Below are 25,941 nucleotides of genomic sequence, written 5' to 3'. Positions count from 1 at the left end.
GTGACGTTCTGTCGCTCTTGAGTTGTGTCTACCACACAAAACACATAAGTCATGTCTGACGTCTCTGTGGCAGATTTGTCCGGTTTCATGCAGAATTTCACATTTGCTCTTTCTTCTAACTTGATGTCTATGATGAAATCACCGCACCTTGTATGTTGTGTCTAAATGCACCACTGTATTTGTGGTGTGTAAACAAATGCTTTATGTTGAAACCAAGTCATTTAGTATTAAATTGATATTTTGATGTCTTAGTCAGCACTACTGGGGCCTTGAGCAAGGCCATTAACCTGCAACTGCTCAGCTCTGTGCTTTTTCTCTTGCTTAACATGTAAGCATATAAAAAAATGCATTTGCTAGATGAATGAGATGTATAGCCAAACAATCCTGTTAATCCAACCAATGAAGAAAATTGTAATAGATCACCGCAAAATCCAACTTAAAAGGACCTTACACAATATTGCTGAATAGAGACTATAAAAAGACGTAGCATTAAAAGCAAGCAGGGCAATGACCTGTGAAGAGCTGCAGCATCAAGTTCCAATGAATTCTTCGTCTTATTTTCTTTACGTCAGCACTTCTCATCTAATACCTTTTTTCCTCCTCGCTTTCACATCCCTCCTTCATTCCTTGCCTCCCCCATGCCATTTTGGAGCTGTCAGTGAGAAAGGGTGTGAACATCATAGACTTGGAGTGTCTTCGCCAGTGTACCCACTTTACACCAAAGGATGAGTATCGAGTCGCACCACGTTGAACAAAGGTAAATTCTAACTATTCTCATGCAAATCTACTTGCTTTCCCTCTTTCTCTTCGTGCCTCTCAGAAGACTTAGTCAGGGTGAGGTGATGTGAAGCTGAAAGAAGGCGTCTATCATCATTACTTTGTTGTTCTTTTTTTTTTTTTGTCTGTCAGAACTGAGTTTACTCATGCGACAGGTGGGTGTTGGAAAAAAGTTATAAAGTTAAAGGCACATTTTGATGATTTGACTACACTGAAAAGCTCAACAGACAGCACAGTAATTTTGCTTGATGTGAACCAAGGATGCTCGCTGGTTTAAACTTGAATCATAGATACTTATAGGTACCATGGCTTTCTACATACATTCATTCATCTTCTCCCGCTTATCCGTAATTCGGGTCGCGGGGGCAGCAGTCTAAGCAGATTCCCCAGACACTTCTCCATGTCCAGGGATCGGGCTGTCAAGGCCCCCGCCTTTGACTGCTGCCCAATCCTCTCAGCACCGGTCCCTTACGGTCCCTCCTGCAGGTGGTGAGCCCACGGAAAGGCAGCCCCACGTCGCTCCGACGTCACGGTCCTTGATTTATTTTTCTCGTAAGGATCCCCTGGAGCATAGAGGGTTAAGGGCCTTGCTCAAGGGCCCAAGAGTGGCAGCTTGGCGATACCTGGGCTTGAACCCCCGACCTTCCTATCGGTAACCCAGCGCCTTAACCGCTGGAGCCACCACTCCCCTTGGCGTTCTACAGCAGAAAACAAAAGTCTAACAAATAGTATTTCAGCATTTATGGAAATTATTGAAAACTACTTATATAAAAAAGTACATTTTGAAGGGTACTTACATTGAGCCTTCACAATACATTCACAAGCATTCCATAAAACCTTTTAAAAGCGATTGTGTATTATATAAAAGAGAAATTGACTTTTTTTATACTTTGATTTGCAAAGTATTTATTTCTGCATTTACCTTGTGGAAAGTGTAGTTACTGTATATTCACTTGGCGCTTACTGAGGCAATTTTACAAAAATATTTTTAAAAAGTGACCCACTGAAAGACTAAAAATGCAAATGGTGAGAAATTCCCAGAATGTCTCATTTTAATATAGTTGTGGATTATTTATAATATTTCTAAAGTTTTGGTTTTGTCAAAAAAAAATTCAAATTTAATAACCCCCTTTCATTTATAACATTTTGCACATGGAAATTCTTATTGTGGAAGTGAATTCTAGGTTTGGAAAATTACTACATAAGTACCCAATATATTTAAATTGATTTCATGCTGAACTTTGCAGCTCAGAAAGAATTCTGGCAAACAGCAAAAAACCCAAAATGTACAAAACATTGTATTTTGCTCATATTAAAATGTGTTGTCCTATTTTGTATAAGTAATTCAGCTTGGACATTGGATTTGTTGTTCTTTGGTTTGTCCCTATTTTGTCCTAAGAAAAAAAAAATCATTTGTTGCTTTTGCTTTATTCGGTTTTGTATTTTAAAGAAATTCTATCAGCACTCTCGCAAAAAGGTTTAGGGGCGGTATTCGGTTTCCAGTTGGAAATTCTTGAATTTTACAGCGCTTCACTTCATCCATCCCTCAAAAAAAAAACACACCCAGAAATACCATGTACCACACATAATCAAAGCAAAACAGGGATTTGGAGCATATAAGCAATGTGTGTTCCAATCTGCATAGCTCAGGAGCGGCTCTGAGTGAAGCCTTCATTTCCTGGACATCGCTTGATTTCATGGGCCTTTCACATCAAATAGGCCAAGGCCAGAAACCGTCAAGCCGTTGGAAAAAGTTATGAAAGAAGCCATTAAAATTCACCTAACAGGGTCACGGTCGGTGTCCTCTCCCTTCGGTCGACCAGAAAGTTTCATCGGCGAATCAAATTTCAAATCAAACTTTCTCCTTTCTGCTCAGAGAGAGATACAGAGAAAGAGAGAATGAGAAAGAAAGAGGCAAGGTCAGAAACGATTATAGAAGGGAAACGTGCAGAGCGTAGGCAGCGCGGTTGTCGCAGCATGTGCTGCCATCTTCGATAGCGTGTGGAAAGCATATTGACACAGCAGGCCTGGATCTAAACAGATTAGAGCGCTGCAGAGCTTTATCTGCCTGGACTGATGGATATTCTCATAGCCACAGACATATTTCAATTCTGAGGCTATGAAGAGAAAACGCGCATATAAAACTCGACTGCTAGTGTCTCAGGCTACAGTCAAACTCATCCATCAGCTGCTGTATAATTTCAGCACTAACTGAACTAACTACGACTGACTGTTGTTTTGGCGTCTGTGTTTCTGGGAGGTTTGTCTGAATCTGCATGTTACGGTGGCCACTACATCAATAACCAAATATAATAACAAAGTAAAAAAAATGCAGCGGCAAACAACAAAACCACAATCGCGTCAGCGAAAAAACATAACAGCAAGTTCAAAAATGCAACGCAACGCAACACAACTACAAAACAAAACATTAAAAAATTCAAAAGCACAGCACAACAAATCATAACAGCAAGTTGAAAAACACAATTTCAAAAACATAATAAAACGATATCAAACAAACCAAGCAAATTCGAAAACACAACAGCGAATCAACAAATACAACAAAAAACAACAGCAAATCTACAAACACAACAACAAAACAAAAACAGCGAATCTACAAACACAACAGCAAAACAAAAATATACCTGCCGATTTACAAACACAACAGTAAAACTACAACAAAGCAACAGCTAATCTGCAAACACAACAAACAACAAAAAAATCTACAATTAAAAAACACTACAATAGAACAACAACAGCAAAACATCAATAAAACAACAAATCAACAAGCACAGCATGAAATAAACATGAGTTAAATAAAATGGCAGCGAATCCAAAACAACACAAAAACAACAGCAAATCCATAGATAGATAGATAGATAGATAGATAGATAGATAGATAGATAGATAGATAGATAGATAGATAGATAGATAGATAGATAGATAGATAGATAGATAGATAGATAGATAGATGGCTGGATGAATTGGTGGATGGATGGATGGATGGATGGATGGATGGATGGATGGATGGATGGATGGATGGGTCGGTGGGTGTATGGATGGATGGATGGGTGGGTGGGTGGGTAGATGGATGGATGGATGGATGGATGGATGGATGAATGGGTGGGTAGATGGATGGATGGATGGATGGATGGATGGATGGATGGATGGATGGGTGGGAAGATGGATGGATGGATGGATGGATGGATGGATGGATGGGTGGGTAGATGGATGGATGGATGGATGGATGGATGGATGGATAGGTGGATGGGTGGGTAGATGGATGGATGGATGGATGGATGGATGGATGGATGGATGGATGGATGGATGGATGGATGGATGGGTGGGTGGTTCTTGTTATGTTTTGTTTCCACTTTAGCTGTTTGAATTAATTAAATCATTTATTTAATTGTTTGTTTGTTTATCTTTGGTGTTTGTGTTGTGTTCCTTGTTGTATTTATTTCTAGTGTTGTTGTTGTGTCTGGCTGGTTTTGAGATTTTGCTGTTTTGTTTTTGGTGTCTAATTTTCTTGTAATTGTGTTTATATTTACATTTACATTTGGACCATTTAGCAGACGCCCTTGTCCACAGCGATGTACAAAAGTGTTTTCTTCTGTTGTGTTTTAAATGGTCAGTTATTTTATTGTTATATTTTTTTGTTTGTCATATTGTTAAGGTTATTAACCATTATTGTGTTTCTACTTGTGTTTCTCTTTTTGATGTTTTTTTGTTTGTGTTGTTTTGTTTTGCAAATGTTCTCTGATTTCCTGTTGTGCTTCTACTTATGTTGTTTTTGTGTTCTTAATTGTTGATTTGTTAACCATTTTATTTTAATATTTGCGTTCTGTTGCTGCAAATGTGTGCTTTCTTTGTCATGGTTTCTGACTTGCGATTAAGGTTTTATTTATTTTTATTTTTTATTCCAGTTCCAAACGCTGTGTTTAGCTGGATCTGTTGTCTCCTCATTTGCTTGATGATGTGTTTTGCACTTACAGGCCACCGTAGCATAAAACCTGCTGCTTCTTTCAGGTTAAATTGCACCCCATGATTTTTTGGCCTTTTGTGCCTGTCCACATGAATCTTTCAGCACAGTAAACCAACTGAGCCTGACAAGACCCTCAAATGCAACGAGACACAACCAAACAAAAACTTAATTAAAAATGTATCATTTATTGTACAGTGTTGCTCTAATTATAGTGTCTGGGATTTTTTTTGAGGGATTTGGTGCTTAACACAGTCAGACATGGCACGAGGTAAGTGTGTTACTCATAAAAAAAAAAAATTGTTTAAAAAAATTAAAAACACGGTATGATACAAACAAGCTAAACAAATTGTATTTTCCATAGTAGCTCTTTGTCTTAGGGTCTGTGTACATTGCATTTATTTAATTTATTATTTTGAAAATAATGAAAATGAACATTTTCCCCATCTAAAATATTTAAAATGATCCTTATTTACAGTTTCTTGCCTGCCTTTTTTTTTTTTACTTGCTTTCAAGTTGTTTGGTTTAATGGTGAAAAATAGAACCAATAAAATTTTCCCTACTAGTTAAGATTGTTAGATTGGAATTATTGTGCACATTAGGCCATTGAAAATATTTAGTATTGTGAGATCTTGGTTGCTACATTTTCTATGATTAATTGAATAAAAATAACTAAATGAGTAATTCGCATTTGCTTGTGTACGCTTAAAAACTTAAACTTAAAATCCCACATTCACCTTTTTTTGCTTTCAATATTAAACCATAATTTACATGGTTTTTTCCTACTTTTATTTGTTTTTATTTGTGAATAAAAAAAAAACAAAAAAAAAACAGATGAACACCATACACACAGACTTCAGCCCTCAGGACTCGAATCGGTGTCATGCCACTGAAAGCTGTTGTTTAGGTTTTTGTTTTCTGAGATCGCACCAGTAGGTGATTAGTGCCAAAACACGAGGGAGAGATCGAAATGGAGAGAGATTTGAGAACAGTTGAGGTTTCATGGCACAAGTAGGAGTTGCTCGGAATTTGAAAGCTCTCCATCGCTCTGCAGCTGTGAAGGACGAAATTATAATAATTGCAGAAAAAAAGAGGAAGAAGAAGAAAAAGAAGAAGAGGCCTGGCACTGTTTATTGGCATTGGGAATATCTGACAGTGAGCTAATTCTCATCAAAGCCTGATGAAGTGCGACTAATAGACAGTGGGAAATGCTTCAAAGAGCCAAAGCGTTCCACTCCTTTTGTTTACTCAGACAGCAGAATGTTTGGTTTTTAATTAAGTAAATCACTATTATTTGTTCCATGGTGCTCGGTAATGTGAAGCAATTGACCTGAAATCCATGCGTTATTAGCTCGGCCTGAAATGAAGCTGTAGGAGGCGAAACTGAAGGAGGTAGAAGAAGATTGTGTAGAAGACACGATACCTGAGGGAGTGACTGACACACACCAGTAGACACGTTCACTTGAAACAAAAAACAACACTCTGAACCTACACTATATGCACAAAAGTGTGTGGACGCCTGACCATAAAAGTTGGTATGTGCTTTTTAAGCATCCCATTCCATACAATATTGGATAAATACCTCCACTTATGAAAAAAATCCACTCTTCTTGGAAGATGTTCCAATAAATTTTGGAGTGTGCTTATGGAGACTGTGGACTGATGTAGGTGAGGAGGCCTGGAGTGCAGTCAGTGTTCCAATACATCCCAAAGGTGTTCAAAAGTGGTTGAGATCAAAGCTCTACAGCAGGCCAATCAAGATCTTCCACTCCAACCCATATAAAGCATAATTTACATGGAGCTCCCTTTGTGCATAGGAGCAGTGTGATGATGAACAGATTTGGGACTCCTAGGCGTGAAAAAAATGCCACAGCATCCATAGACATCATATACGATTGTGTGTCTCCTATTTGTGATAATTAGGGAAAGAACTACAAGTGGATAATAAAGGTGTCTATAGAGGACAATACTTTAGCCTATATATTGTATTTATTTATTTATATATTTTTTTTCAATGAAAATTTTTGCTTTTATGTATTTCTTGTTTATATGTTGTATATGTTTTATATTTTTTATTGAGTTGCCGGTTTTAACTTTTGCTGTTGTTTTTTTTTATTTACTAAGGTGTTTTTTAGTTGTTGTACTTTAGATTTTTTGTGTGTGTTTTTCTGACTTAATGTTGTCTTTCCATTTTGGCTGTTGTAGTTTAAATTGTGTGTTTGCTTTTGCTTTTGTGTTCTTGGCCATGCTGATGTGTTTTTATATTGTTACTTTTGTATATGTACTCTATTATTTATTTATTTATTTATTTTAATTTTTTGGGGGGATGGGGTGATGTTGTTTTTATTTTAGATCGCACGTTCGATTTTGTTTGTGTTTTTAGTCCTGCTGTTGCATTTTGCTGTTTTGCTGCGGTCTTTTAGTTTGTCTTTTTATTCATGCTGTTGTGTTTTTGGTGTTGCACTTGTGTCTTCGGTTGGTGCTTTTGTATTGCAGAAACCTGCGTACTTCCTGCTGCTTTCATTCATTGACTGTATGTTTGCACATGTGTGTGTTACAGGATAGCGAGTCTGTAACTGGATGAGATGTCTGTGTTGTCATTGCTCAGTGCTATTCTTCTGCTCCTCGGCATGGTACGAGGTAAAGTCACTTATTGATTTTATTACCGTTATTAAATGTCTCACTTTCGCACCTTACCAGAAATTAATTTCCAGAAATCCAGGGGATCAAAACGAAAACACTAAATGAGAGACCAACACCAGTGATACATATAAATTAAGATGTGCAGCATGCTTAAGAAATGTGGGTGGACACCAGGCACTTGCGTGATCATTTACCAGTCTTACCATGCTAATGACAAAACATCTTTATGTCAGTTCCACATGCTAGTAATTGGATGAAGTGTCATATTAAGTTAATAAAACTAGATCCTTTTCTCCACATGCATTAGACCTCAGATACGGGCTCACTGTGAACAGTAGCTAGCTGGCTTCCAAACTGAATCGGGTATAAAAAAAAAGAAATGCATGGTGTTTACATATACAGCTTTGCCGAAAACAATTGAGCAGTTAAGTGTAGGGGTTTAATGGTACAACTGTGTGTACCGAATGTTTCGATACAGGGTATCTCTTCGGGATCTCAAGCTGCGTCAACACGTGTGTAATCAGTCCAATAGAAAAAGCTTGATGTCACCTTTTATTCTACTCTATAAATGCAATAAAAAAAATATTAACATAACATTACTTGTTTATTTATTAACATTTCTGAACATCAACAGTTTTTCACATTTTTAAACACTTGTAAATAAAATGCCTGATTAAAAAAAAAAAAGTATATATTTTTATGTATATATATATATATATATATATATATATATATATATATATATATATATATATACAGTTAGGAAAATAAGTATTTGAACACCCTGCTATTTTGCAAGTTCTCCCACCTAGAAATCATGGAGGGGTCTGAAATTGTCATCGTAGGTGCATGTCCACTGTGAGACACATAATCTAAAAAAAGAACAAAATCCAGAAATCACAATATATGATTTTTAAACTATTTATTTGTATGATACAGCTGCAAATAAGTATTTGAACACCTGTCTATCAGCTAGAATTCTGACCCTCAAAGACCTGTTAGTCTGCCTTTAAAATGTCCACCTCCACTACATTTATTATCCTAAATTAGATGCACCTGTTTGAGGTCGTTAGCTGCATAAAGACACCTGTCCACCCCATACAATCAGTAAGAATCCAACTACTAACATGGCCAAGACCAAAGAGCTGTCCAAAGACACTAGAGACAAAATTGTACACCTCCACAAGGCTGGAAAGGGCTACGGGGAAATTGCCAAGCAGCTTGGTGAAAAAAGTCCACTGTTGGAGCAATCATTAGAAAATGGAAGAAGCTAAACATGACTGTCAATCTCCCTCGGACTGGGGCTTCATGCAAGATCTCACCTCGTGGGGTCTTAATGATCCTAAGAAAGGTGAGAAATCAGCCCAGAACTACACGGGAGGAGCTGGTCAATGACCTGAAAAGAGCTGGGACCACCGTTTCCAAGGTTACTGTTGGTAATACACTAAGATGTCATGGTTTGAAATCATGCATGGCACGGAAGGTTCCCCTGCTTAAACCAGCACATGTCCAGGCACGTCTTATGTTTGCCAATGACCATTTGGATGATCCAGAGGAGTCATGGGAGAAAGTCATGTGGTCAGATGAGACCAAAAATAGAACTTTTGGGTCATAATTCCACTAAACGTGTTTGGAGGAAGAAGAATGATGAGTACCATCCCAAGAACACCATCCCTACTGTGAAGCATTGGGGGGTGGTGGCATAATGCTTTGGGGGGGTTTTTCTGCACATGGGACAGGGCGACTGCACTGTATTAAGGAGAGAATGACCGGGGCCATGTATTGCGAGATTTTGGGGACCAAACCTCCTTCCCTCAGTTAGAGCATTGAAGATGGGTCGAGGCTGGGTCTTCCAACATGACAATGACCCAAAGCACACAGCCAGGATAACCAAGGAGTGGCTCTGTAAGAAGCATATCAAGGTTCTGGCGTGGCCTAGCCAGTCTCCAGACCTAAACCCAATAGAGAATCTTTGGAGGGAACTCAAACTCCGTGTTTCTCAGCGACTGGCCAGAAACCTGACTGATCTAGAGAAGATCTGTGTGGAGGAGTGGGCCAAAATCCCTCCTGCAGTGTGTGCAAACCTGGTGAAAAACTACAGGAAACGTTTGACCTCTGTAATTGCAAACAAAGGCTACTGTACCAAATATTAACAATGACTTTCTCAGGTGTTCAAATACTTATTTGCAGCTGTATCATACAAATAAATAGTTAAAAAATCATACATTGTGATTTCTGGATATTTTTTTTTAGATTATGTCTCTCACAGTGGACATGCACCTACGATGACAATTTCAAACCCCTCCATGATTTCTAAGTGGGAAAACTTGCAAAATCGCAGTGTGTTCAAATACTTATTTTCCTCACTGTATATATATATATAGAGAGAGAGAGAGAGAGAGAGAGAGAGAGAGAGAGAGAGAGATAGATAGATAGATAGAGAGAGATATTATTTTTATCAAATATAATTTTTTATATATTATTTAAACTAATTTGCCATTTTATTTACAATTGTTTTAAAAGGTTTAACTGTTGATGTTCACAAATGTTAATATAATAAACTGCATTAATATATAAACAAGTAATGTTATGTTTATATTTTGCATTTCTTCCCCCTAATTGTACCGAAATTTATCCAAACCATGACATAAAAACCGACGTACTTAACTAACCATTAAATTTGTGTAGTGGTACACACCTAGTTGAGGGCTAGGGGCCTTGCTCAAGGGCCCAGCAGTTTATAATACTGCGGTTTGAACTCACCCCCCTGCAATAAGAGGGTCTGAACCACTGAGATACCACTTCTCCTTGGTATAGTTTCACACCACAAAAACTTGTAGCTAATTAAACATATGAGGAAAGGATTAAATGTGAAGGAATTTGAGCGATTTTGTTGACCTTTCATTAACACGGTTTCAATGTGCAAAACAATTCCTTTGCAAACAACATTAGTTGACATCTGTGTGTAGTATGTTGAATGTGAACGGATGTTTAAAAAAAATATGTAGTCTTTAATGAGTAATGTTATATTCAAAGTATGCCCTCGGAACATGGCCCCAGGCTTCCACGTGATGATAAATAAAATGTGATTTATCAGACAAAACCACTTTCTTTTAATGCTCCATGGTCCGGTTTTTGACGTTCATGTTTCAGTTGTGGATAAGGGTCAGCATGGGCATTCTGTAACTACACAGCCCCATACAGAGTGTGTTCATAATGAGCAATGTTTTCAGTAATTTGTGCTACAGCAGCTCTTCTGTGGGATCAGACCAAACTGGTTAGCATTCACTCCCACCAGTGCATCAGTGAGCTTCTTGTGCCCAGGACCCTGTCCCTGATTCACCAGTTGTCCTTTCTCAGACCACTACCATTTGGCATCTAATAACAACCACTACAATTGTTATTCATTCCACCAATTAATACCATCGTTATGACACCACAGCTATAGAAACCATCAATATTATACAGAAATGCAGTATAGAAGAGAGCTGGTACCTCATTTAGTGTTAATGAATGCAATTACTAAAACTAGAAACCAAATTAACACAATTCAACAAGTCTTTTTTCACTGCAGCCACAGCTGCACTGCCCTCATACATAATCTCAAGCAAAAGCATGAAGTGTTATTGTGTTATTGTGCAAATACTTTCAAATGTTTCATTAAAAAGCTTAACAAACACCGGCAGCCGTTTTATCTACTTCTGTCCTCTTGAGTGCTCTGCACGTCTTTCCTGTAGGCGACAAAATAAAACCTGCTGCATTTTTACACTATCTTAAGCTAGCAGGTCTACTGCAGCTATCATCAGCCATCTGAGTGTGCTTTTTGAGTCACAAATTCACGTCTTATCGAATTCAAGCAAATAAAAGTGTTTGTGTTTTGGAAATGTGGAAATAAATAAGGATGTTGAATATACAGTCAAAGATATAGTAAAGGTAAATAATGTAACCAGTTTTTTACTCAGAAATAAGACAATTTTGTGGACCATAACATTGTGCTTTTTGGAAATTCCATTGTACATTCCCCATTTGGAAAGATGTTCCACTAGGTTTTGGAGTGTACTTGTGGACATTTGTGCTTATTCAGACACAAGGGTGTTAGTAAATTTGGTGCCTCTAAAGATCTTTTACTCTAACCCAAGTAATCCATATCTGCATGGAGCTGGCTTTGTGCACTGGGGCATTGTCATGCTGAAACAGGTTTGAGTCTTCTAGATAAAGTTTATGGAAAATGTTATGCTAGATTCTATACAATTGTGGGCCTCCAACTTTGAGGTAACAATTTCCGGAAGAACCACATATGGCTAAAAAAGTCAGGTGTATACAAAATACTTTTTTTTAATATACTGTATGTGAAACTGGTAATGTGAATACATTCAAAAAACACAGAAATGATCAGGCATGGTCTAGACCATGACATTAAAAAAAGCTCCTGTCTCCCAAATCTTTTAATAAAACTTGATGTACTGTACTATCAAGTGGTAAGGACTGCATTTTCGATATTTATGTATTTTCAAAACCAATGTTGCACAATAAATCAAGCTAATGTTTGGAAAAGGAATGTTATTATCCCATGACCTTCTTTTTCGAACGATGTACATCTTGTTTACGAGAGATAAACTGTTCCAGGTAGATTCCAAGCGGCCGAAAATGGTGTTTGTCGTGCTCTCGAGTTCTAACCATCTCCAATAGGATGTGCTTATGTAGAGCCCTCCAGAGGGTTCCTCCAGAGCTACAAAAAAAAATAAAAAAAAATAAAAATTCTGGTTAATTGCTCATTGTGATTAATATAAATTTGTTTTGTGTATGTTCCAAGACAACTCTAAATATTTTATATTAATAATATTGTTTCCTGAACAAAATTTGTTGCAGGATAAAAGAAATAAAACACAATTTGACATGTTGTTATGGTAACAGTAAAACTAACACCACCTCGTCATTGAATGATATGCAAGAGGTAGCTTATTGGATAAGGCTCTGGTTTACTGATCAGAAGGTCAGGGGTTCCAGCCCCCAGTATCGCCAAGCTGCAATTCTTTGGCCCTTGAGCAAGGCCTTTTTACCCTTTGTGCTCCAGGGGTGCTGCATCATGGCTGAACACAGCCTCCTAACTTTCCTTTACCTTTCTTATTTTCCTTTACTACATTTATGGCATTTGGCAGACACCCTCATCCAGACCACGTTGGAATTATATAATTTATACACTGAGCAGTTGAGGGAGTGGGAGTTTGGTGGTTCTATGGTTTGAACTCATCAGATTCCAGTGAGAAGTCTAAGATATTAACCACAGAGCTACCACTTCCCATATCTCTCATAACAGTGTTAACTTTCATATTTAACATAGTTGCATGTTTCTAAGTAGTTCTAACAACTTATTTAGAGCTCAGCTGATATAATAAAGTATAGAGGTTAAAGATAAGAGCAGGGATTCGTGTTTTATACCTTTTCTCCCCAAATGAAATTAAATCCACCCGCGCCACCCTTTAAATAAGTGAGATCGGTTTCACCTTAATTGTAAGTCGCTTGGGATAAAACAGCGTCTTCCGGATGAATAAAAATGCAAAAAATTTGGTCATTGTTCACTCGGATGAGTCAGACAACGTTCAGCAGGTAGAACACACTCCAATATAGAGAGCTTCTTGTAAATTAGCTCCTATAAGTACCTCCTGAGGGCTTCGGTTCATGCACCTAACACTTGTTTTCCGCGACTGCATTATATGTATACGACTTTTGCAATTCCATGCTTCTGAAAACACTGACTGCAAGCCCACTCAGATCAGACTCCTTTTACATACCTGTGCTTTTTTACAGTAGGTCTGCTCAATATCGATGTGCATTTGATTAGCAGGAAGTGATGATATAATACTATGGAACCCAAAAATAAAATGCCCAAAAGTGTGAACCCAATATCATGAAGTGTAATATTACTGTTTAAGGCCTTATCACTTTAATATTCCAAAGAGCACACTACTGGCACAATAGACATTAATGAAGAAAAAAAAACAGTAACCCGTTTTGCTAATTGGAAAAATGGCATCTTTCTCAACACAGTTTATTTACTCTTTTCTGGTGACCTTATTAAATCTCTGAACTCAGTGATCATTCTTCACAGCGTGCCTTCTTATGTCAGCTTTTCTGCTTTCTGTGAACACAAGAAGCGACAATAAATCACACGACTAATTGCATCAATATCAAGTGTTAGTCGTTAACAGATGACGGCAATCACCTCCATGTCATTGGTGAGAACATGGAGCTATGTGAATGATATGTGTGGCAACAAGATACAAATGAGATGTGAACTGGATTTTCAGATACACTTCAGGGGTTTCACAAAGAAAACATGGATTCAGTTACAAATGCGTCCTTGATAAGATGAGCCATTAATGTGATTTTGTTGCCTTAGTGACTGGCAGACATGTTTTTTATTCACTGGGAGTCCTGTTACTTTAAAAAAAAATTATTTAGAATTATTAAATTAATTATTACATAAATTTATTTGTATATTCAATTTCAAAATATGGTCCCTTACGAGGGAAATATCAAGGTCCGTGACGTCGGAGTGACGTGGGGCCGCCTTCCCGTGGGCTCACCACCTGCAGGAGGGACCGTAAGGGACGGTGCTGTGAGGATTGGGCAGCAGTCGAAGGCGGGGGCCTGCTTAGACTGCTGCCCCCGCGACCCGAATTACGGATAAGCGGAAGAAAATGAATGAATGAATGAATGAATGAATTTCAAAATATTTATTATTAAATTATTATTATTATTATTAGTATTATTATTATTATTATTATTATTATTGATTGCAAGTCTAGATTTTGCAAATTGTGTTAAAAAAGAAAACCACACTCTACACTGTTTCCACCATTTCCATTAAAAACATAAATAAACAATAATTAATTCATTGAAATTAAATTTTTTTATTTAAAACATTAAATAAATATACCTGCGTTGAACTGCATTGATTCAAATCAGTGAGGTAAAAAATAAAATGGCAGGGTGTGCTCTTATTGGAAAATAATCAATAATGGAACGGAGGGATGGGGTAAATACTCCCATATTTTTAACACAAGCGTTTACTATTGCTAACATTTCGTTTTTTTATTTAAAATGAAAAGAAAAGAAAAGAAAAGTAACAGCATAACAGTGTGAGTAACTATCATTCATAATGGAAAGCGAGCTGGCTTGCAGCATTAGCGCATTTCAAATTTTTTGGTAAAATATGGACATGGTCCCAAAAGCAGCTTTACAGATAACAGATATTAATAGATTGGGAAATTTAAATAAATGAGTCCCTTTACATGTATTCCTAATGAGAGTGCCAGTAATGACAGTGACAAGAAAAAAAAATCCCTGAAATAAAGGAAAGGAAGGGAAGAAAGATAGAAAAGTGAACCAATCTCCAGCTGGGTTGATACATAATGTCCAATCATTATAGTTTCATCATTGCTTCATCAACTGTTCACTGATGGACACTTGAATGCAAATCTGTTCATGTTAATCGAAACCCCATGCCACTGTAACAAACTCTTTTAAATTAATTACAATCCAAATCCTTCTTCAGGTTTCTTGACGTTCGTTTATGTCTTGGTTTTCAGTGGCACATGTATTTGTTTTAATTCACGTTTACACGTCTTTTATTGTCCAGCTGTTTTCACTTTCTTGTTTGGATGTGTGTGTGTATTTATATGTGTCCATGTTGCAGATTTGAAGCAATACAGTAAGTTTGTTTGATGTTTTCACTATCCACATAATCCTGCCTTCTTATTCATGGCCTTGTATGCATGTGGAATATATATATGTTTTGTCTGGAAATATATATATATATATATTAATATAAAAAATAAAAATAACCTGTTGCATTTTATACACTTTATGCATCATCCAGGCCATGCATTATTTAACACGTAGAATTTGATATATTTTCTATTACATATTGTGCAACATCCACACAAAAAAAACATAAAAAAGTCAAATATGATGTTAACAAAGGATCTTCCATCCATTCTTTAGTCAGAATGCACTCACATCAGCTCCAATTGTATTCCACATCTGTACCAACAAAAGGATGATAGAAACTGTAACATATATCATTAGAATACACTTTTTTTTTTATTTTTATGAATTAATGAATTTATATGTTTGTTTCTTAGTTTATATATTATATATTATATTTTGGTAGGTTAAATGCAAAATAACAAATAAAAAAAGCACAGCATGAGCTCAGTGTTTAATAAACAGTATATACAATAAATAAATAAAGAAAGAAAGAAAGAAAGAAAGAAAGAAAGAAAGAAAGAAAGAAAGAAAGAAAGAAAGAAAGAAAGAAAGAAAGAAAGAAATGCATTCATAAACAAAACAAAACAAAAAAAAACACTTGACCTGCAGGATCAAACATAATAATTGGTAGCTAATTGTAATTATATATAATATAAATACATTCTATTTGTCAATCTTTAAAATTACACAAAACTTATTGAAGCTCAGGGGTTATAGCTCAATTTTGTAAAACACTGGCTCATACATATCAGCACTGAAAAAGGGCTAAATTCAAGAACAAATCCCAGTTGTTTACACCTTGCCAAACCTTTCTTGGCTTCCCAAATACAATAAATGTGTTTCGCTTGAGCCAGGAACGCTGCAGAGCGTAAACCCGTAACTCCTACCGTGGCTCTTTCTCCTGAGGTGTGCGATCTTTGTGTCCGAGCTCTAGGTTGCTGCTATTCACCTTCCACTGTGTGGTTTTTACTTCACAATTGTGCTGCTGGTGAGTCACCATAATGCACCTGCCACCGACTTTAGCAAAGTCGCGTATGGTGTTTTGAAGGCCATGAGGGAACACGTAGCATGGTGCCTTTGTGCTGCTACGCTACGCCAAACAACGTGATTACATTTGTCGGGTGTGAACTTTTGGTACCTGCACCGAAAGTACCATGATAGCTTTTATTCGCATAAATACCATTTTGTCTCATTTATTCGAATGGCACGAGTAACCTTTAGATCTGAAAAAGAACAAAAATAGCGTCTTGTATTAGACTCTTGTAGCGTTGCGAGTTTGGCTTGGCTGCATGGGTTCCCAAGCCATTGCTGTTCTTTTACTAGCATGGAGATTGAAAGATAGACTGTTGAAATAGATGATCATTTTCATTTCCTGCAAATTGATTGTCGATTCTCCCCAACAATCCTGCTAATGAGAGAGAGAAAGAGAAAGAGAGAGAGACCAGCTGCATCGCTAATAAATGCAGCTCTATTTTTATACTGAGAAAAAGGCGAACAAGCGACGAAAACAAACGCCAGCTTTACAGGACGCTTCGACGTATCTGTGCTATGCAAATAAGGCAGCCGATCAATCTGGGCTTGCTTGAAGGAGAACAGAGAAAGAGATTGTAATATGACAGAGAAATGAATATTTTAATTCCAGTGTATGACACACATCCCAAATAGCATGCTTATGAGGCTAATAAACATGTTCAAGCCACCTAGCATGAACTACAAAATGTTAATCTTGCACTGACTCCACTAGCGAGCAAGATCTAGTTTGTTTTGTTCATTATCTTCGAAAGTACATATAAAAATGATAGGACACACCTGTGTGCTTGTGTTGTAGAAAATTGAAGTGTTGTTTAGTCTGCTTTGCGTGATCAGCAGTCAGTGACATGGGGACACGGCTCCTGAGCTAAACCTGTGCAAAATGAAAACGTTTTTATGACGACTTGTCAGTCTGTAGCGCTGTTTGATCAGCAAAGGACTATTTTAATTAGGCCACTCTGTGTTCAAAACGTGCAGCAACACGCGGCAAGCCTCAGACACACTGCACCAAACCACACAACAGTTAACGTCAATAACAGAAATTAACGATTCAAGGAAGCAAGTGTGCATCGTGACTCTTTTGACAACTGCTGGGAAAATAGATTGCCAAGCAAAGACACTAATTAGAGACATAACAAGTTTAGTATCCACATTTGGACGTGCTTGACTTGAAATGCTCAAAATGTGACATGTTTAGGGAAAACAAACATTTTCATTCCGAGGACGAGTGCTCAATTAATGTTTGCGATCAGACCGCTCTCGGCTCTCGTAAATAAAGTTGCACAGGAACATTGTCGAGTCTTTTAGTAAGAGCCCGGTGGCGATTCTTAAGAGTGCACGCGATGCATATTCAGACCTTAATAGCCAGAGGGTAATATGATGTCGTACATTGTATTAGGGGTAACACTCTCCATTCTGAACCCGTATTCGTATGCGCCCAGCTCAGATTGAAAGTCCGATTCCAGCGAACAACTTAATCTCATGCCATTATCTTTCTCAAATAAGATGTAAAAGCAGCGCATCGGGATTTAGAGCTTGGTGAGGATTTGACACGTCTTGCCTCTCATATTTCATCTTCTCGGCCAGCAGAGAAAGCGCTGTAAGGCGAACGTTTAAACTCGACCACGTAGATCTTACGGCTGTGTTTACGTATTCATTTATGTAAACACTATGCTAATGTGTTTTCCTTCTTGTCGCTCGAGTCCGATCGCGCCCTTCCAGTCTGACGTGAGGTGACTGATGCAGCCTTGATGTGACGCTGCTCGGGCCTCCGAGCGCAGCCATGCGGGCCTTGCATGCACTGGTGTTTGCTGGTTATAAGGGTTGAAAAGTCTTTATAATATACTCTCGAGAGATGCTTTGTTTTATTGACAGATTGAGCCTGATGAGTAGACTACAATCCCATTTGCATTGAATGTTCCAGTGTATAAAAGTTAGATCTGGAAAAAAAAATAGACTGGAGAACACTGCGAAAGTCACACTTTAAACTGTGTATGCAAATAAAGCACACCGCTAACAGAGCTATCTCTTTCAGCTAATGAATATTTATGTGTCCAAGCAGAAGTGTTGTTATTTAGGCATTTTTTTTGGTAGATGGCCAAAATAAACACCAACTGCCAAGATATAACAAATATTTATATATTTATGAAAGTTAATATAGGATTGTAGGAAGTTTATTACTTTAATGATGTATTATTATTCTTGTGGGCACAAAATGTAGCAGGAAATACAAAGAAGGGTGGCATGATGGCCATCTCACAGCTTCAGCATTGTTTTATCCTGAGCTATGGGTACTGAGTTTTGTCCGGGCTTTCCAGTTTTCATTCATCTCCAGACATATGTATATAAATATAAATATATATACACGATCATGCATAACATTATGACAGGTAAAGTGAATAACACTGATTCTCTCTTACTCATGGCACCTGTTATTGGGTGGGATATATTAGGCAGCAAGTGAACATTTTGTCCTCAAAATTGTATGTTTCAGAAGCAGGAAAAATGGTCAAGTATAAGGATTTGTATGAGTTTGACGAGGGCCAAATTGTGATGGCTAGATGACTGGGTCAGAGCATCTCCAAAACTGCAGCTCTTGTGGGCTGTTCCTGGCCTGCAGTGGTTAGTATTTCTCAAAAGTGGTCCAAGGAAGGAACAGTGGTGAACAGTTGACAGGGTCGTGGGCGGCCGAGGATCATTAATGCACGTGTGGAGGGAAGGCTGGTCCATGTTATCCCGATCCAACAGACAAGCTTCTGTAACTTAAACTGCTAAAGTAAAAGCGATTAAAGAAGTAACAACACAATGTACGTAAAAAAAATAAAAATAAATAAATATATACAGTGGAACCTGGTTATGTCGATGTCCTAGGGGGTCGCCAAAAAGCTTCGAGGTAACCGATGATCGAGATAAACGAAAATCAAAATGGCAGCAGTATATTAACGTGCTTGAAATTTCTTTATGTACATGATGTGCGTTAATAAATGAGAATGTGCATGCACGTGTTTTTGAAGGTTTTTTTTACACAACAGCGTTGCCCGATTTGTTTGATGATGGCATGTTATAAAAATACATACAGTACATGTTTATCTGTCATGAATCCACCTGCCACGCCCCCTTCAGCGTGTCAGGTGCTTTCTCGGCCGCTTTCTCTATAGCTCCCGGCTTTAATCGCGCACATATGGTGCTCGTTTATCATCATCACCAGCTCCTATTTAAACTTCCACACTCTCACTGTCCGTTATTGTTGGTATATGTTGGTTCACGGCGGTCGTTGTTATTGCTCATGCGTTTTCCGGTACGTGTCTTCCCACCGGCACTCTCTCAACGGCTGCTCTTTTCTTCCCAATGCCGCGCCGCGCCCCTACTTACACTACGAACACTAGCACTAACTAACAGCAGAGATTCACCAGTATACAATACAACACCTGTAGCAGCTGTAAGACTTGATTTTTCCGCCACTTCCACGAGTTCTTCTGTGGCCCTATTTTTATTCACCACAATCACATCTATTCAATCTTTCATTCCATGATCTTTTTCAGTATCTCTTTTCTCTTTTTTTTTCATACAATCTTATTATTATCCAAAGTCTTTTATGACAACTCAAAAACTATTCTAATACACTATATGAACAAAAGTTTTGGGACACCTGACTTTTCTAGCCACATGTGGTTCTTCCCCACAACGTTTAAGGCACAAATTTATACACGATGTGTTTGGATGCAGTAGCACTGCATTTTTATTTAAGGTTCACTTGAACTAGGAGACCCGACCCTGTTCGAGCATGACAATGCACAAAGCAAGCTCCATGATGATATGGTTTACATGGGTTGAAGTGGAAGATATTGATTGGCCTGCTAAGACCTCTGCCCTCAACACTATTAAAGCCCTGTGGTGTGAATTGGAACACTGACTGCACCCTAGACCTCCTCACACTACAGCAGTACCTGACTGAGACAAAGTTACAAAGAACTTAAAACATTTCAAAGAATTTACAATTTCAATTTTTAGTTAAATTAAATATATCATTAAGCTGAATATTAATTGACACTGCATATTTCAATCACAATTTCTAAACTACAGTTATACAAGAAAAAGGTATAATATAAGATACGAGGCTGGTGTTAGCTAGCAATACATCAGTTTTGTTTATACTATCTGAATATGTCAGTGAATATATTCTTATCATTGGATGTGGCTTAATGTGATGGTATCTGCATTTGAAATCTTAGTCCTTTTTTTTTTCAGGTTAAATCCAAAGCAAAAATTACAATCCAATTTGAGATTTAACAGTCATCATGTGGAAAAAAGAATGTAGTTAGCTTGGCAACTCGCTACCTCGTACAACATGCATTTAATTATTTATTAGCATGCTAACAAGCACAGATCAAATGAAAGATACGGGCTGTGTTTTTGCACATAATGTGACCTCGTTTTGATGCTCTGGAAAACTGCTTGGAGTTCATTTTAATCTTCATTGTACTTTCTTTGAGGGTTTAATGAAACATCGCCTGAAGCACATCTGAGAAATGAAGTGCAGATACTGGAAGCTAGATGATGGATATGGTGCTGTTTTTAAATTCTGTCATTATTTATTGGGCTAAGACATAGTATATGTTAGACAACAGTACAGAAAAGGAATAAAAAAGTTTCTGAATAGCCATAAGCATCAGCAAAACTGGATTACCATCATTAGCTACCATTATTAGTTTTTTCGATGACATGTGTCATAATCCTTGTGTGAAGCTGTATTTACTGCATACCCAGTCAGCTTTTGTCTGAGGTATAGCCTATAGGTTTAAATCATGTTCATGGAAGATATGTCGGGTTTGAGCTACAGTCTGCACGGTCATGAAATATCAGACGGATCGTTGAAGAACAGCCTGGCGTTTGATAAATTGGAAGTTGTCAACACTCGGCCATCATTCTTCTGTGTGAATTTTGGCTTGGCGGTCCACAGAGTAAGAAGGAAAATAGCGAGGGCGAGAGCGAGGAGGCTACCTGCTTTTTCTCTGAGTTTTTCTCCCCCTGCCGAGGCGACATTTAATTCACCGTAATTGCTTTATTGACTCATTTGCGAGGCAGAATTGCTTCCAATCTGCTATCAATAAAACATACACTAGAATGAGGGATAGTAATGCCATAAGTGGATCCTCACGCTCCTCAGAGAGAAGCAACAGGCTTTTTTTCTTTTCTTTATGGACAAAGCTGAATTTTCCTCTTGCTAGACTTTCCCGTAACAAGACACGACCATTATTAATACAAGTAATTTAATGGTACTAAAGTGTTTTCAGATGTCTAAGGAGGCCCTGCATTTATGCATCTTGAAAGTTTTTTTTTGTTTTCTTTTTATTAAGGGATCATTTGCACCCCGTTTCCTGGTCGACTCATAAAACCAAATGGCAGCACGTTTTAAATTAGAACTCAATTAATGAGATAACATGTACATGACACTGCAGCTTTTGTAATTATAGGATCTGATGTACCATCTCGCAGCCAAGTCAAATACGAAACATCCAGAGATGTCTGAAAACTCATTATAAAACAACATTCATAATGTATTTTATGGCTCTTGTAAGGTCGTTTTCACTCTCTCAGCACTATCTCCCTCTCTTTTTTGCCCTGTGCAGGCGTGTGTGGGCAGCAGGCGTTCAGGACGGAGCCGAAGAACGTGACCGTGAGGGCTGGAGCCACGGCTCTGCTGAAGTGTGAAGTGCTGAGGGCCTCGGGGACCGTGCAGTGGGTGAAGGATGGCCTGCTTTTGGGGCCACACAGGTCTCTGCCCGGCCACCCACACTACACCATGACTGGTGATGAGAAAAGAGGTGAGAAGCGAGGAGAGACAGAGAGAACAATCCGTAGCAATTGCTGAACATATGCAGTGGGAAAAAAACGTTTGATTAATGTTAAAAAATCTGTTCATGCATTATACATTTCTGCATGAAAAACTATGGCATAGAATTTTAAATATCCGGATGCAAATGTATGCATCACGGCATATAGTTAATACTTTCATGAACGTTGTACAGTAATTTATTCCATTTTGGAGTGTAACAGAGTGGTGGATAGGTCCCCAGATTAACACCTTTTAATCACCTTTGTCACCTCGAGCTGGATTACCTGACTGCAAGAATTTCGCCAAGTTTGTAATGTGTTACACGGTCACATCTCTGTAACTTATTAGTGAATGAATGAATTTGTATAAAACATAAAGATAAGTTACATTTTACTGAGTTTGTATAAAACATTATAGGGTTGTGTGATTCCTATTTAAAACACAACTAAAACACATTTCTGTTTTCCTTTTAGAAAAATACAGGATCTCTTTATCCCACAGTGCTGCTGATTTCTTAATTTTGATTGATCAGGTGTTTAACAGGAATCTAAAAACCCGCTTAAAAACCCATCCTTTAATTGATCTAGTAGAAAGATTTTTTTTGGATGTTCTAGTAGCATTTTGGGAAGGAGTCTCCAGGGTTAACAGTTAGAGGTAAAGTTACATTGTCATTCAAAAAAGTCTTCAAGATTATCTCAATAACCTGTAAATGTAATTTTTTCTTTATCTTGTCATTTGTTGTGTTTTGTATTCAGTCAGTGTGTTGAATGTAGTGGGCATTGTTGTGCATGTTTAGGTGAGGTTGACTGTATATTGTTCATGTATATTGATTATTGACATTCCCACAGCATGCTTAAAGCTCTGACCAGTTTATTCTGTACGTGATTAATTGCTTATATGTTGAAACGTGAATCATCAGAGAAACGAATGCAAAGAATGCACAGATTGAGTTTAACGGCTAAACTAGACATTTTGTTTTTAGTCAGCCTGTGCTCACTGTAGACTCCTTTGGTATTTTTAGCTGACAGCGAGTGACCCTTTGTGATCTTCTACTTCATTCAGAGATGTACTTCTGCACAACACCGATGTAACATGTTTTTCTTTCTTTGGCCTTTCTGTCAACCATTTTTCACTGATCTCCCTTATTAACAAGCCATTTGCACCCACAGAACTGCCACTCACTAGGTGCTTCTTTCTATTTTTGCTCCATTTTCTTTCTTTTTTCCTTTTTTTTCTGAAACTCCAACAAGCTGTTTCTAGTCCAGTTTGTTGCCAACATTCATTTCATGGTCATAGTCACTTATCAGATGGCTTGCTGAGGCTGGTTTTAATTAACCACTTAATTTCTTGTAGGTCTGCATACGTCTGTGTACTAAACTACATGCTAAGTTCCATCTGCATGACATTTTACTCATAGACATGCTGCTCGCTTGATGTTTTTTGTTTTATGCACCATTTAGAGAATGTCGTGTGTAAAAATCCCCTGACATACGATGCTTCTGAAATTTTTGATCCAGTTCGTCTCTCACCAACAATAGTTTAACAAATAGGATATGAATGGCTCTATTTACCTAACAATAGCTCCAAAAATCTCAGGATATGTAGTCACTATCTCACAGAAACACCTGTTTTCAATTACCCACAAGGTGGCTATAAAGGCACTTTCATTCATGGACTATTCACAGATTTTATGCTCTGTTTGCCTTGTATGCAACCTTATTATATATGTTTGATACTCTGCTGCTGTTCTGTTTGTGGTTTCTCAATTCTGTTCCTGTTTCTGCTGTTTGTTGATTGCCTGACCCTGTGCTTGTTCCTTACCACACTTTATTCATATCTTGGATTCGTCTGCCTGTTTATTTTAACTACCCAACTGATTTTACCTGAATGAGTCTTCTTTGCATGTCAATAAAATATTTACCTAAGTACATTGGTCAATCATATTGGTTTAGGTTTCTCATTGACACGATTCTCCTTGGCATTATTTGAGTCAGCTATTGACTCTGTAATGAATCACTTTCTGTTATAAGCTATACAATAAAAAAAAAATATACACTGCATTCACAAAAAAATACAAAATACAAATCATTCATAACACTCCCTCAACTTTTGGAAGGGAATCTATTATAAACGAGAATGCAGCTATGCATTCGGATATCTATATTTTCTAAAGTATAAAACTTGCAGTAAATACTTCAAATTATGTAGTGATGTGTATGCAGAACACTCTACAGTGTGAATCTAGAACACTATGCTGTATTGTGCACATCTACAATGTGTTGAACACTACTGTATACTCTGTCATTGCATGCAGAACACTATACAAAATAGTGCAAATATATCATGTAATAGGCAATATAATGCATCTGTTGTACTGTATGTGGAACATCTATTATACTGTATGTGGAACATTGTATAATGGACTTCTATGTAGTACACTATAGAGTATAATGCACAGCTACTCTGCACTTCTATGTAAAAGACTATATATTATAGTTATATGTAGAACTCTGTATAGTGCATTTGCAGATAGACCACTATATAGTCTAATGCACATACACTTTATGTACATAGAACACTGTATAGTGCACTTCTAAGTAGAACACTATACGGTATAGTGCACATCAAGTGTATTCAGAACGCTATATTTATAGCCCACTTCTATGTAGTACCCTATACAGTGTAGTGCACATCTATTTCATGTGAAACACTGTATAGTGCATGTCTACGAGGAACATTATACAATACAGTGTGCAACTATTGTATGTAGAACACTAAATAGAGTATTAGTTCAGGCAGGACACTATACAGTATTGTACACATTTATTGTATTTTTGTAGAACCCTATATAGTGCAATAGCACACGATTATTGTATGTAGAACGCAATATAGTGTATTTGCAGTGGGAACACTATAGTATTGTACTGTATGTAAGGTGAACTTCTATGCAGAACCCTTTAACAGTAAATATAATGTATATAAAGATGATATATTGTGTTTAAAAGTAAAAGACTATACAGTGATTATAGTGAATCACAGTGATTGTGATTCACAGTGAATTACACGCCTGTGATTTTTACACTCCTTACCAGTGAAAATTCATTTGAATAATTGTATATTTCTAAGTTTTTTCCAATTGCATTTGCATGGTGATAATGGATATTTAAGTAATCAATTCATAGAAGTGTGCTGGAGTCATTTATCGGACCATGGAGACCCATAAGCATTATGTTTTTTAGCTCTGTGAAGCATTAACAATAAAGGGTTCTAATTTGAGCACTCGAGATCCTGTTCTGAGAAATGAGCAAAAAGCACAAAAGCAAAAAAAAAAAAAAAAAAAAAAAAATTGGTGCTGAATCAGTGCTCTCTATAGCAGCCATTAGGGTTAAATCAGGGGAAATTAAGTTTGTTGCTTGGAGGGTTATAGCACTCAATACTCATGGTGCATGTAGCAGGTGTGGCAGGCAGTCTATAAAAAAACCATCAGCAATTACATTCAAGGCTAAACAAGGGGCATGGAACACACGTCTGTTTGGCAGAAACCAAAGTAGAGACTGTGTTATTCTGCTTCTTTTATAATAGCTATCGACTAATTCAAGAATGCAGATATCACTTTATATCAGATGTAACAGCGACACTCCTTGGTAAATGGTATTTTCATAAATATACTTGAAAGATCTGAACTGATTTCACACAGCTATAGTGGTCTTTAACTTAGAGACAGGCAGGCCGACACACATAGACACACACACACACACTTACACCCTGATGAGAGAAAATGAACACATGAAAATGCTTCTTGTCAGTCTTGAATGTTGGATGTCAGAAGCATAATTACGGGGCTCACATAAACACCAGCACACATTCCCCATCATCCTCAGCACAAACATCATCGCAGCATTTA

General features: G+C 37.5%; 1 protein-coding gene across 3 annotated transcripts in view; it reads left to right on the top strand.

The window, feature by feature from the left end:
- Positions 1–609: 609 nt before the first annotated feature.
- nphs1 (NPHS1 adhesion molecule, nephrin) overlaps positions 610–25,941 on the top strand; it is a 149,056-nt gene continuing 123,724 nt past the window's right edge. For 2 of the 3 annotated variants that reach the window (XM_083547805.1, XM_083547806.1), the window contains exons 1-3: positions 673–757; positions 7,317–7,396; positions 21,832–22,026. In XM_083547805.1, the coding sequence (XP_083403931.1) occupies positions 7,342–7,396; positions 21,832–22,026 (250 nt within the window). In that variant the 5' untranslated portion in view covers positions 673–757; positions 7,317–7,341. Of the gene's footprint in view, positions 758–7,316; positions 7,397–21,831; positions 22,027–25,941 lie in introns of all 3 variants that reach the window. The other variant, XM_083547807.1, reaches the window with a different exon arrangement.

Source organism: Silurus aristotelis, assembly GCF_946808225.1.
Source record: "Silurus aristotelis genome assembly, chromosome: 8".
Taxonomy (NCBI): domain Eukaryota; kingdom Metazoa; phylum Chordata; class Actinopteri; order Siluriformes; family Siluridae; genus Silurus; species Silurus aristotelis.
Note: the sequence above shows the minus strand (reverse complement) of the source record. Positions and strands in the feature narration are given on the sequence as shown.